At 40.3% G+C, this 12,200-nt stretch overlaps 1 protein-coding gene across 1 annotated transcript; it reads right to left on the minus strand.

Annotated features, from left to right (window-relative positions):
• On the minus strand, positions 1-10,625 carry sltm (SAFB-like, transcription modulator). The gene is made up of 20 exons (XM_084541159.1): positions 10,331-10,625; positions 9,409-9,496; positions 9,258-9,313; positions 8,584-8,611; positions 6,647-7,247; positions 6,009-6,052; positions 5,779-5,885; positions 5,522-5,671; positions 5,188-5,300; positions 4,958-5,109; positions 4,749-4,849; positions 4,589-4,645; positions 3,670-3,824; positions 3,410-3,575; positions 2,637-2,761; positions 2,300-2,473; positions 1,823-2,137; positions 1,595-1,730; positions 1,100-1,254; positions 1-1,009 (listed from the first exon to the last, which is right to left on the minus strand). The coding sequence occupies exons 1-20, from the start codon at positions 10,463-10,465 to the stop codon at positions 898-900; spliced, it is 2,970 nt and encodes a 989-aa protein (XP_084397285.1). The 5' UTR covers positions 10,466-10,625; the 3' UTR covers positions 1-897.
• Between the last annotated feature and the right edge of the window lie 1,575 nt (positions 10,626-12,200).

Here is a 12,200-nt window from a genome sequence, read left to right on the forward strand (position 1 = left end):
GAAGGTTCAGGAAGCTTTTATTTTTTAAATTAAATGAAAAAAATAAATAGCATTGAAATGACTGAACAAAAGACGAACGAGGTACCTCCTCAGAGTCGAGGTGATGTTTTAGTCACAGCTGGCACAAACACCTACAACACTGACGTGTCTGTCCACTGTTCAGTTTCTCAAACACTGCGCATGCCACAAGCCAAGTCCTTCCTGCTCGTTTCACAGGGTTCATTGATGCAGCAAGGTGTTCCCCGACAGTATCCATCTTACAAAAACCACCGCAAGCTCAGAACATTGAATGTCCTGCAGTAACAGACTTGAAAGTTGAATTTTATTTCTGACATACAGCTGTATTTAAACCGACTCATGAGCAATGGGTGGGAATTTGCAGGCTATTTTACAGTTTGATACCATTTCAGGAAATCCAACTAATCTTTACAAAACAAGAGGTCCACACCAAGAATGACTTTTATCAACAGAACAAAAAAAAAATACTCCTAGCGTCACCTGTTACCAAAGGAGCCAAATATCCCTGTCACTTCACGTTCTATAATACACTAAAATAAGACATTACATAGGAAAACTGAGTGTCACTAGGCTAGTGAAAATGTACATACAACACTCAATAAGAGAAGTTGTAAAATCACTCAAAAACTTGTTACAAAGATCTACGGCTGTACAATAACTTCCTAAACATTATTAAAACTTGTGCACAGGGTTGTTTAATATTAACAGCAGATCTGCCAGGAAAACCCTACACTGAGGTAAACACTTTTCTATACAAAATAAAATAGTGTTATCAACCACATGGCCTCAAATGTGCCACCAAAACCGGTTGATTTTCTAAAAATAAAGAATTCAGAAAAGTCTTTCCAGGTGCTTTACAGCGGCAGAAAATGGTTGTAGCTAGAACTGCCGCGGCGTTCCTTTGAAGGGCTTGAATCCACTGACGGTGCCACCGCTGGGAATGGAGCTGTTGGTTATCTGTACAATGCGACTCATTCCCGACGAAGAGTGGCTGCAGAGAAAACAAAAGTCATCTCTAAGACGGCTCAGAGAAAGGTACACTATTCAGCTTTCTCTTCATTTGTTGGGATAGTTGGTGTACCTGGAAGGAGCCATCAGGCTGCCCCTCGTGTCTCCCATCCTGCGATTATCAGGGAAACCCCCACCCTGAGAGCTCGATCCACCGTGCCACTCCTTCCTCAATCCCTGCTCCCTGCCGTGACGTTCCACCACGACCTGGCGGCCAGAGCTGAACGGCTGTAGACACAGAAGAGATTTGGAGTCAGGAGTCTCTATGAAATGTTAAATAAGTGAGAGCTACAACTGAAGACTAAGACCGCGTAAAATACTTAAGGGAGTAAAAACAAACATTTCATTTTACACCACACTGTAATTCTGTATTACCTGTGTTATTTTGAACTTTAAGGAAAATCTGTCACTGACTGTATAAACTGTGATAAACAAAACACTTCCCCATAACTCAGCAGAAATGAAAGTAGAAGTAAATACTCTTATTCTCAAAATGACCTAAAATGTTTCAAATATTTCTACATGCTTTTTCAATACCCTGGAGTTCTTTGTCATAAAGTAGACTGACCTGACTGTTCATCACCATGGGCCTTCCTTCATCTCGATCATTAAAGCTCCTTCCACGGCTGACTGAGGGGCCTCCTCTCAGTGCAGGACCCGGACCCTCTCTGCCTGATCGCTCTGCGCGCATACGCATAGGTCCTCTGCTCAGTGAAGAATGAGATTTTAAACAAGTTAGCTTTCAAAAACGACAAATAGTAATCATTCTTTTTCAAAACGTTTACATTTTATTTACCGTATATCTCCCTTGTTGGAGTTTATGCCGCCACCGTTGTTCTTCCATCCATGCCCTCCATCCCTAGGTGGGCGGTTGTGCGACATGCCGGGCATTGTGGCTCTTGCTGCCACAGGGCGATCATGCATGGGCGCAGGGCGTCTCTCGTCTCTGTCCCTTCTGTTGGTGTCCCGTAGTTCAGTGCGTGGAGGGGGAGGTGGCTCAGCTCTGCGGACTGTTTCAAAGTTTTTGGGGTAGCGGTCAAAGCCAGAGGCCTCTCTGTGAGGAGCAGGACGACTCTTCTTTACCTCTGGCTCAGCGTCAAACCTGTTACGTCTTGGAACATCCGAAGAAGAAAAAAGTGATTTACAAAAAAATAAATTAGGATGAGAGAAAAGTCAAAGTAACATGTAAGTAAACAGTAGAGAGCCACAGACATAACTCTGAAATTTGCCCAGAGCTACAACTAATAAACTGAGAACTCCTATAGTTTTGTACCTGTCATACGTGTTGGGCTGTTCAGCAGCAGCCTCTGGAAAACGACCCCTTTCCCTGGGACTGAAGTTAGAAAAGCGATTCTGCTGCCTGCTGTAGTTGGAACCTTGGTTCATACGGACCTCAGACTCAGGCGCCATCTTCTTAGTGCCGTTCCAATAGGGCTCGTCTCTCCGACTACAACATTAAGTACAGACATATATAATGAGCCAGAAGCTTAGTGAGGCAACACTTATGGTTAAAGCATACATTTAAAATGCTAAAACTGCCCATGTTTGAGACCCAGTGTTTTACAAATAGTGCCCACAATAATACTGCAGAGACAAAAAGCTATATGTACCCATGTTCCACTTCACGGCCCCTCTTGAGATTGTTTCTCTTTTCTTGCTCATAGCGGAAGTGCTCCTGCTGCCGACGCAGCTCCTCGCGTTCACGTGCCATGCGCTCTGCCTCTTTACGTCTTTCCTGAATGAGACGATGTTAAAAATAATTACTGAGACATGGATGTCACTCTATAATTACAAGCAGCAGAAAATTACAAGATAACTAATGACACACAATGAATCTTATTTGCTTTTTCTTGTCAGGTTAGCACACCCTTTGATGCCAAAATAGACTAACAGGATTGCCATAGTATCCTCCTTGCAGAGCTTGTGTTTTAAACTTTTTGCTCTTATTTTATTAAGGCATGTTGCTGCAAACTGGTGCAGGCAACACAAGAATCTGCACAATTTATTTCACTCAAGAAAACTCACGTTTCATGTCCAAATAAATGTTTTAGCTGTCTTCTGTCTCAGCTTTTTGTGCATCAACTTATGTCTTACTAGATGTTAGTACAGCGCTTTTAGGAGATGTGACTGACTGTTACCGCTACACTTTGAATATTTGCCGTTACTATTAATGTGTCCATGCAGGCGCTGCTATGACCCCGTTACAAACAGCTACATCTCTGACTACCATTAAGAGTTCCATTAAACGATAGCCACAGAGTGAACCTTTGTTTTTTATGTCGTCTGTTTTGCAGGCCTGCCAGAGTGACATTTGAAGAGAAAAAAAAAGAAAAATCACTTGAAACTGATGCAGTCCCCGAAGCCAGCAGATTTGTTCATTTACCTGCTCTATACGGATTCTTTCTCTCTCCAGCCTCTCCCTCTCCAAGCGCTCCCTTTCCAATTTTTGTCTTTCCATCTCTAGTCTCTGGCGTTCCCGAAGCAGGTTCTCCCGTTCTTCACGCTCGCGCTCACGCTCTCGGCGTTCTTGTTCTGCAATTTCTCGCCGCCTAAAGCCAAAAAATGCTCATTTTAGCACTTTAGGACAACAAACAAGAGTGCAGGACTTTTTTAATGTGTGAACAGTTCAATTTTTAAGGCTACCTGCGCAACTCTACCGCTCTACGGACACGCTCCAGACGAGCCATCCGTTCGCGCATCCGCTGCTCCTTCTGCTCCTTCATCTTGTCAAAAGGCAAGATGTCTCTTTCTTCCCCCTTGTTAATAAAAGGTCGTGGTTTGTCTCTCATCATCTCCAACTGAGAGGGAAAATGTAGATATTAAAGTTTAAAGCATCTGTACCACAATCAGGGCTGGGCAATATGGACAAAAAAAATAAATAAAAAAAAATCACATTTCGCTATTTTTTTATTGAAGGGCAACATACAATAGATATGTCAATATTTTTTCTAGACAAATCCAAGTCAAAACCACAAATGTAATCAGACTCTCATTAATAGAGTGCTGTACATTTACATGAAAAACTGCTATGAAAATACATTTCTGACATTTACTATATAAAAACCCTCTATGAATAAAATAAGAATAAAGAATATTTAACTCTACTAATACTCACAAGTGTGCAATTGATAAAATCTAAGCAGAAAATACAGAGCAAAAAAAACAAAAAGTGTTTTGTTTTCCCACTGCCGTAGATATGTACGAGGCCTTGTTCCACAATTTAAATTTGGGCCATGTCTTTGGTGGTGTGATAGGACACTACTTTAGAAATACCAACTTCTCACTCTTACTTTCATAGGGCACAGCACGAGGGTCTGAGTTGTACAACATAGTTTGTTTCAGGGTGGAAGTGCCATTGTAAATGTTGGAGAAAATTAATCATGCATGTTTGCAACTTGTTTCCGGCACCCTCAACAGAAAACATTCTCCAGCTGCTCATCAGACGCTTTAAATCTGAACCATCTCCAAATTACTGAGCCAAATTAAGATATACCAATCTTAAAAACTCACTATATCGTCCAGCCCTAACCACAATGTATAACGTATATCAAGGAGTGTATACCTCTTCAGGAGGAATCAACCACTTTGGCCGCCTCTGAAAATTGGTGTTGATGAAGGGCTAAAAAGAAATACAGCAAATAGAATATTCAACATCATTTAACATCATCTGAAGACATATTTATTAAGATATATCTTTTAAAAATATAAATAAAAATCCTTACTTTGTCAAAATACCTTCCCCTTCTAAAAGGTCTCATTTTGCCAAAATTAGAATCTCCTTTGGTGTAATCTACCATCCCCATCTTGCCAGGGCTCTTTGTCCCTGAAAAAAAGAAAAAAAAAATAATGAGACAGAGCAAACACACAGCATTTCAATTTATTACTAAATCAGATTCTCTGAAATCGTGATGAGAAGAAGATTAAAACCTACGCCCATGCTTTCTGTCATCTTTCTTCAGAGGATCTTGTCCTGGACCAGGTGACATTGACTCAGATTTTATACTTCTGGCCTCCTGTTTCTTGGATAAATCTCTGTCCTTTTCTGAAAGCTTATTGTCTTCTTTTTTGTAGGACGGCTGTGCTCTAAAAGTAAAACGCAGAAACAGTTAATGAGCCTTCAGTCAACAGAGGATTAACATTTGAACTTTTTCAGTCACTCACTTGTTTGTCAGTTTCATCCCTGTGGAACTGCGCTTGTCAATTGATTTGCTGGAACTTGATTTGTCCTCTGCTTCCTTCTTTGAGGGCTCCTTTTTGAATGGATCGTTTTTGGCCTAAAAAATGGCAACGGTGAAATATAAATGACAGAGGCACATGTGACTTTCGGTCAATACAAATGGATGGGTTCAATGCAGAGAACAAATTCCTTGTATCTGTACCGGGGCAGTAAAACTGATTGTTTTACTTTTTCTTCCATGATGAAAAAGAATAGTATTGGATCAACTAAAGTCTCATTAAAAATATATCAATGCCTTGACATCTGCTTAAAACTCACCCTTTCAACATATATCTGCTGTCCATGGAGCTCTGTGCAGTCAAGATGGGAGATGCACCGCGTCACCTCTACGCTGGACGACACTGTCACCAGGCCGTAACATTTTGAACCAGGACTGCGAGCATTTGTGACCACCTTGGCACTCAGAACCTGTTGGAAAGAATTTTATTCTATGAAACTGAGTATAGAATTCAAGAGTCAATTTTAGATATATTAAATACAAGCTAATTAGAGAAAAACGGCATGCTCTGATTTACCTTCCCATATTTTCCAAACAGGTTCTTTAGATCAGCTGCTTTGGTGTTTGAAGACAGGCCGCTCACCCATATGTTACGAGAAGAGCTGCTGTTGCTGCCGACAGCTCCTGGTAAAGATGTTTAACGAAAGACATTCACATTTTAATAATGGGGTATTAAAAACAAATACAGAATCAAGCTGTAAGAAATTAGAAAAAGTCCTTTTGGTAGTCTTTGGTACAACATCTTACCCTTTTCATCTTTTGTAGCTTTTCCATCTCTGTCTCTTGAAGAGCTACAAAGCAAATGTTGCAACAACAAACATGAAATGAACGAAGGCAAACAAAACCACTACGTCAGTAACAGGCATACATCTAGTGGAACAAAAACAACACATTTTGTACGGTTGAGGGAAAAAATAATCCTTTAGGCAAGTCGTGGATCAGAACCAATGTCTCAAAGGCTTCATTGCTTTTCCAGTGGTGAGATGTGTCAGGTTGTCAGCCAATTTATTCCCTGGACCAATGAAATCTTCAGAAGTTTGTTCAACTTCACAGTGAATCATTTGACCGAGAAAAAAAAACCTCATCACGGAGACTAATGCTCTTTTACACTGCCTTGTGTAGAAACTGGAAAAGGCTTTAAAACTGCCGGAAAGGTCAAAGTAACAAAGTAAGAGTTGTTTTCTCAGCTCCTGGTTAAGTCACAATTTAACCAACTTCAGAGAAACAAATCAAAGTAGTAAATGGCAGGATTAGGTACATCAGTGAACATTTCCCTTATGGCAAAAAAAACCAAAAAAAAAAAATCTTGAGGCTACCCACAATGTTGCGTTCTTAGTGAGTTGGACTTGGAAGTAGTATCAAAGAACTGACATAGAAAGACAAACCTCTTAGCTCGACCTGATGCCCCAGTAGTGGAGGGGCCTTTCTTCCCAGATTCCTTTTCTTTATCTCCCGTTTCGGCTTTCTTCAGGGCGTCTCTGTCTTTCTTCGGCTCACCTCTGGCTCCATCATCTCTCTTACCGTCTTTGTGGCCCTCCATCTCATCCACCTTCATGGCATCATCTTGGCCCGTCTCAGCAGAGGCCTCTGGGTCATCAGTGCCTTTCTCTGCCTCTGGATCTGGAAGTTTCACATGTTTACCTGTATCCAGGAGATCGTCACCATCAACATCTAGGGTGATGGCATCTTCATTTGGGATTGAGACGGACAGGTGATCGTCCTCAGCTTCTTTAGAGGAATGCATGGCTTCAACACTCATCTCAGCCAGTTTGGCCTCCCCCTCTGGCTCATCCATCTCTGGCTCATCCTCCTCATCCACCTCCTCTGGGTCAGCGTCTTCATCCAACTCTGGCTCAGGCTCTGAATCAGCCTCAGCCGCCACAACTTCTGACTCGGGTTCAGCCTCAGCCTCAGAGTGAGCAAGGCTGTCCTCACAGGGCGCAGGCTTAGAATTGTCACGATTACCTTCATCTGTATCAGTTACATCTGAGGGATTTAATAAGGATAAACATGGCAAAAACACAACTTTTAACATTGACATGTGGCATGTTACTTGACCTAAAAAGTAGAATATAAAACACATTTAGTGTTAATGGTCATCGAGGGCGTAGACATCACAGGGAGACACAAAACACACAATCTTCACTGATAATGGGGGGTGATTCGCTGATCTTCTCTTCATGACACGTGTACAGTTCTTGAGCCATTATTCACTGCGAACGTGCAATTCCAGATGCTTTCTTTGATATGTGGCATCTCTCTCTGTGCGAATGTCTTGACAAAGTTCAGATGTTGAGGGGAAACTTGTCAGTTCATCCAGTATGCAAACTACATCTCCAACTGGTCAGTTCATGAAACGTCAATCTTCAGTTCATGAAAGTCAATCTTCTGATGTTTCTTCTATTAAGGGAATCATCTTGTCTTTGGAGATTTCACATCATCAAATATTATCATCCATGATCATCTCCAACATGTGTCCAGTCAACCGTACACCGAGTGTACCAAAAGCGCATCCCTTTGGTTATAACAGTCTGTCCTTTGCCAATCTTGGGCCATGCTGGATTTACTGTAAGGTCTTTTCCAGTACCCATCATGCTGGGGTAGCAGTTAGCTGGGTACCAACAATTTGATGATGATTGCCACAAATGTATGAAGTCTCTTGATCTTTCCGTTTCCTCCTGACAAAAGGCCTCTCCAGGAGTCTAGCAGTCTTTGAGTTAACTCAAATTGTAACCCCATTCATAGACGTCCCATCAGATGAGACCTGCAGTAAAGTGCCCGATTCCTGTGGCAGAGGATGTGAAGTATTCAGATCTACCCAGTACACCAGTCACTGGTACGTCCAATCACGGTGCCCATCACAGTGGCAACAGTAAAGTACAACAATTGTCAATCCTTCACACTGTTGCTTCTTCCAATTCATTGCCATGATAAAACCTTATGAACATTCACCCTTCTTTTCCTTGGGGATTGTAAGATGTTGAATGCCAGAGACAACAGAAATCCACAGAAGCAAACAGGCCTTGTCTTTAAAATAACTTGAACAATCCGAGAAAGCTGGGTACCCAAGTCAAGGAAATCCAGATCCAATGATTCATGTGTGTAGCACAACAAAAAATCTTCAGTTGTTCTTCTGAGATGTCTCCATTATGCATGTCTTAATATATTGTCACTTAGATTGTGCAGTAGCTAGCAGAGGCATGAAATACCACTAAATAAAGGTTAGACATTCTACCTGGAGTTTCCTGTCACCATACGCGCAAGTTGAAAAAAAGAAACAAGTTAATGTTAGCACTGGACGTTAGTGTGACAGAATACATACCTTTTTCTGATTCATACTCTTCAGTTTCCTAGAAAAGAAAACATTAAGGTGAGTCAAAGTTTTCTGTTGCATGTACAGCAACAAAAGTTGGTCACAACAATGCATAGAGCATGGACTCCTTAGAGTATTTTCTCTTAAGTAGTACACATATCTAATTTACAAAGTATATTACATCTATGTCAAGCAAGTCTCACCTAAAAAGTCCAAAGAGCTAGTCTTTTGATTTTTAGGTGAGAAATTTCTTGTGAAAACTGTAAAATGTTGATAAACTCCATGTTTCCATGTGCACCAAATTCGTAGCTTTGACTTCACTCATAATATTGAATGTGGCTCGTGATACCGTCTGAATAACAGATGTGAGAGCTCTGTATATAACATTTTAAAAGGATTTTAACTGCTACGTCATACTTTTTCATTTGCTGCTGTCACTGCAACAGCTGCATTTATTTGGCATTTCTTGGGGAGTCCAAGGATTTACATAAACTTGTGTTTGCCATGCCTTTACACATTGGAAACACATTTAATAAAAAGCGCAAACTTCAGTAATTTGCATGTGCAAGAATTCACTAGAAAAACAGAATAAGATGATAACTGTGAGAAGCTCTCACAGTCAAAAGAGGAAGACACAAAGAGTTGTGGCAAACATTAACAACAGAAATGCATGCCACAGTCACCTTGGAGAGCACATCCTCTTCTGCTGTGGCGTCCACATCTGACTCCACTTTTTTCCCTTAAGGATTAAATACAGAAAAATTAAATATCAACATGAATATATACAGAATGTATGGCCTATCTTAGTCGTCCTGACTCAAAACAAAGATTTACCTTTGGCCTTTCCACCTTTGCGAGTTGATGCATCAGAAGAAAGCTGGATTTGAATGTTTTCTGGGTCACCACCTTCATCCTCAATAGCCTAAGAAAAGTAATTTGGCAAAAAAACAATTGTTTAAGAGGCATTATGAGCCTGAGACTATTCTTTTTTACAGTAAATTCAGTTAGTTTGAACCTACGTTAATGCTTGTCTTGTTTGAGTACGTGATGACTGTCTTGAACTGTTTTTTAATACTGCAAACACTATTTTACAGATCACAAAATAAACGTACATTACAATGAGGTGTGAGGATGGATTCATATCGACTCTTTACTTTTTAATTCCCAAATCTGATCTAAATCGCCAGTAAAAGGATTCATACATCCGACATAATCTATTTGTTGAACAACTAGATTCACACCCTGGATGTGACATAAGTCGTCGTGAAAAACATAAATTAATAAAGATGAAACACAAATCGCTGCACTTATATTTAAACCCTCACTTAAATGAACGCATTTAACAAAAACGCAACACTTCACTTCTGCACCACGGGCTGCAACAATATACCTGATCTGCTAGTGAAAAATAAGCACTAGATCCAAGTGGTCCAGTCTTAACATCGTAATGTTTTCAAGGTTCAGTGAGTCCGTTTCCCCATGCTGTTTTGTTGCACCAGCACCCTGCTGCTTCAAGTCGAACCTTAAACCCTTAATGCGTGCAGCGTTAACATTTCAATACCACCTTTATTTAAAAATTTTAATATTTTCCGCTTATTGAGCGGTTCCATAGTAAATTAAGACCCAGGCAGTAAAACTGATAACCCGACTAGTTATGTTAACAGGAAATCTCTAATGCTATCATTAGCATTAGCAACTTTACATCGCGTACACCAACTCATTCAACCGTAGTACAAATTATCTTCGTTTTAATTACCTGTCTCAATCTTGACAGAAGTACGTTCTTTACACCAGTTGTATCCAAATTCCTTCGTTTGAGCTCAGACTTAAGATCAACAACTCTTAATTCTGATATCTTTTTAGACTCCGTTGAAATGGCACCCGACGCCATTTTACCTCAAGATTAGCGAAACGTGCGCGCGCAGACAGATTTGCCCAGCTTCTTCTTCGTTGTCTTCCTATATGTTGTCACTGGAGGCTGCAACCGGCTGCAACGCCATCTACTGTGAAGGAAGATACTTAGCCCGTGAATAAATTAAAAAAATGTTTCCATTATCAAAATGTCTCATTATTTCTCTTTTAAATTTCAGTCCAACTCTATCACATATTAATTATCTAATTTTACCGTATTTCCCCAAAAAATAAAAGCAGAACACAGCAGCCCATTTCATTGAACAATATCACAGACAGGCATTTAAAACCTTTACTTGTAAAGTTGTGTGACTCTACTACTTAATGCACCTTGCACGTAATTTGCCAGTCCTGCACATTATAAATGTCTCTTTGTTCCTGTACTATCCATTTTCAAACTACTGTCATGTGTTTGATTGGTTCAGTCAGTACATTAATGTGTGAAATGAAGCTCTGTTTTTCTTTTCATCTAACAGCATCACAGTTTTGCTTTCCTCTAAGCAGGCAGACTACTGAAGCTTCATCTTGGTTATGACCTCTGCACCATAAGCCATTGGTCAGTAGGGAGACAAAGGGTCTGTGACTGATGCAATAACGTCTCAAACAGGTATTGGAATAACAGACCTTAATAAATCTCTATAATATAATTTATAACACAACTGATAATACATGTTTATTCCATGTGATGCCATAGTGATGAGAGCTTGCAACGCTCAAAGAACAACTATCACAGCAAAGGCAGGCCAGAGAAAACAAATTCATTCTACTGCCATAACTTCCCACACTAGTGAGTTGCAGCCCTAATACACCAAACGTGCAGACAAACCTTAGGGTATAAGCTACATTTTGATATCTCACTGAAGCTGAACAACAACTTTGCCTAGTCATGCCAAAACATTACCAGTCCTTTATATTTTATAAAAATAAATACATTTATTTGTTACATGTTTGGTGTGTGTAATTGGTATATATTCATGAATTAAATAAAACTGTAATTAAAGGTTATGTGTGACAGGCATGGACTTAAGCTTTGTGTATTTATAAGAAATTAAATGAAGACCAGTGCCAGAGACGTTCATATTTTCTGGAATTGTGGAGTTTAAGTTGTTTCTCCAGTGAGTAATAGTTCAAAAAAGCCCCAAAGTGTATGGGTTTTGTGATTGATTTTCAGCAACAGTCTTTTACTCATTCAGTGTTACCTTACCTAAGACCTCTCACCTTGCTGTCTGGATAGCCTTTGATAATGTATGTTATGTATTCTGCTCTCATGCTGTTTGATTGTAACGTAGGTCCATTGACTTTCCCACGTTTCCCTTGCGATTATTATTACAGGCAAAACTAACTAAAGTAAAGCAGTTGTAGAGTTGAGAGAATTTGGGGATTATTAAAACTATATCCACTAGCGGGCGCGCTGGTATTGTGAATTAATGGTTTAGGAACTCGATCCATGCACACCAGTGCTGCATGAACATGTATTATCATCATTCATAGGAGTGTGGTTCTATAATTACACAAGGAATCTTATGTCCTCTGGAAACAACAAGAATCTTATTGGCACTGAATATTTATCTCCCTCGGGCTCGCTTTGAAGTGTAAAGTGAATTAAGCGAGGCTGTCGCAAAGTGTCGTAAAGTACTTGAGGGCCGGCGGGGAAATGGCGCCCCCACTCGGCGCATAGAGCAACGACTGTGTTGTAGCAATAGCGAGCCAGCCAC

Source organism: Chelon labrosus (assembly GCF_963514085.1).
Source record: "Chelon labrosus genome assembly, chromosome: 3".
In the NCBI taxonomy this organism is placed as follows: Eukaryota; Metazoa; Chordata; class Actinopteri; order Mugiliformes; family Mugilidae; genus Chelon; species Chelon labrosus.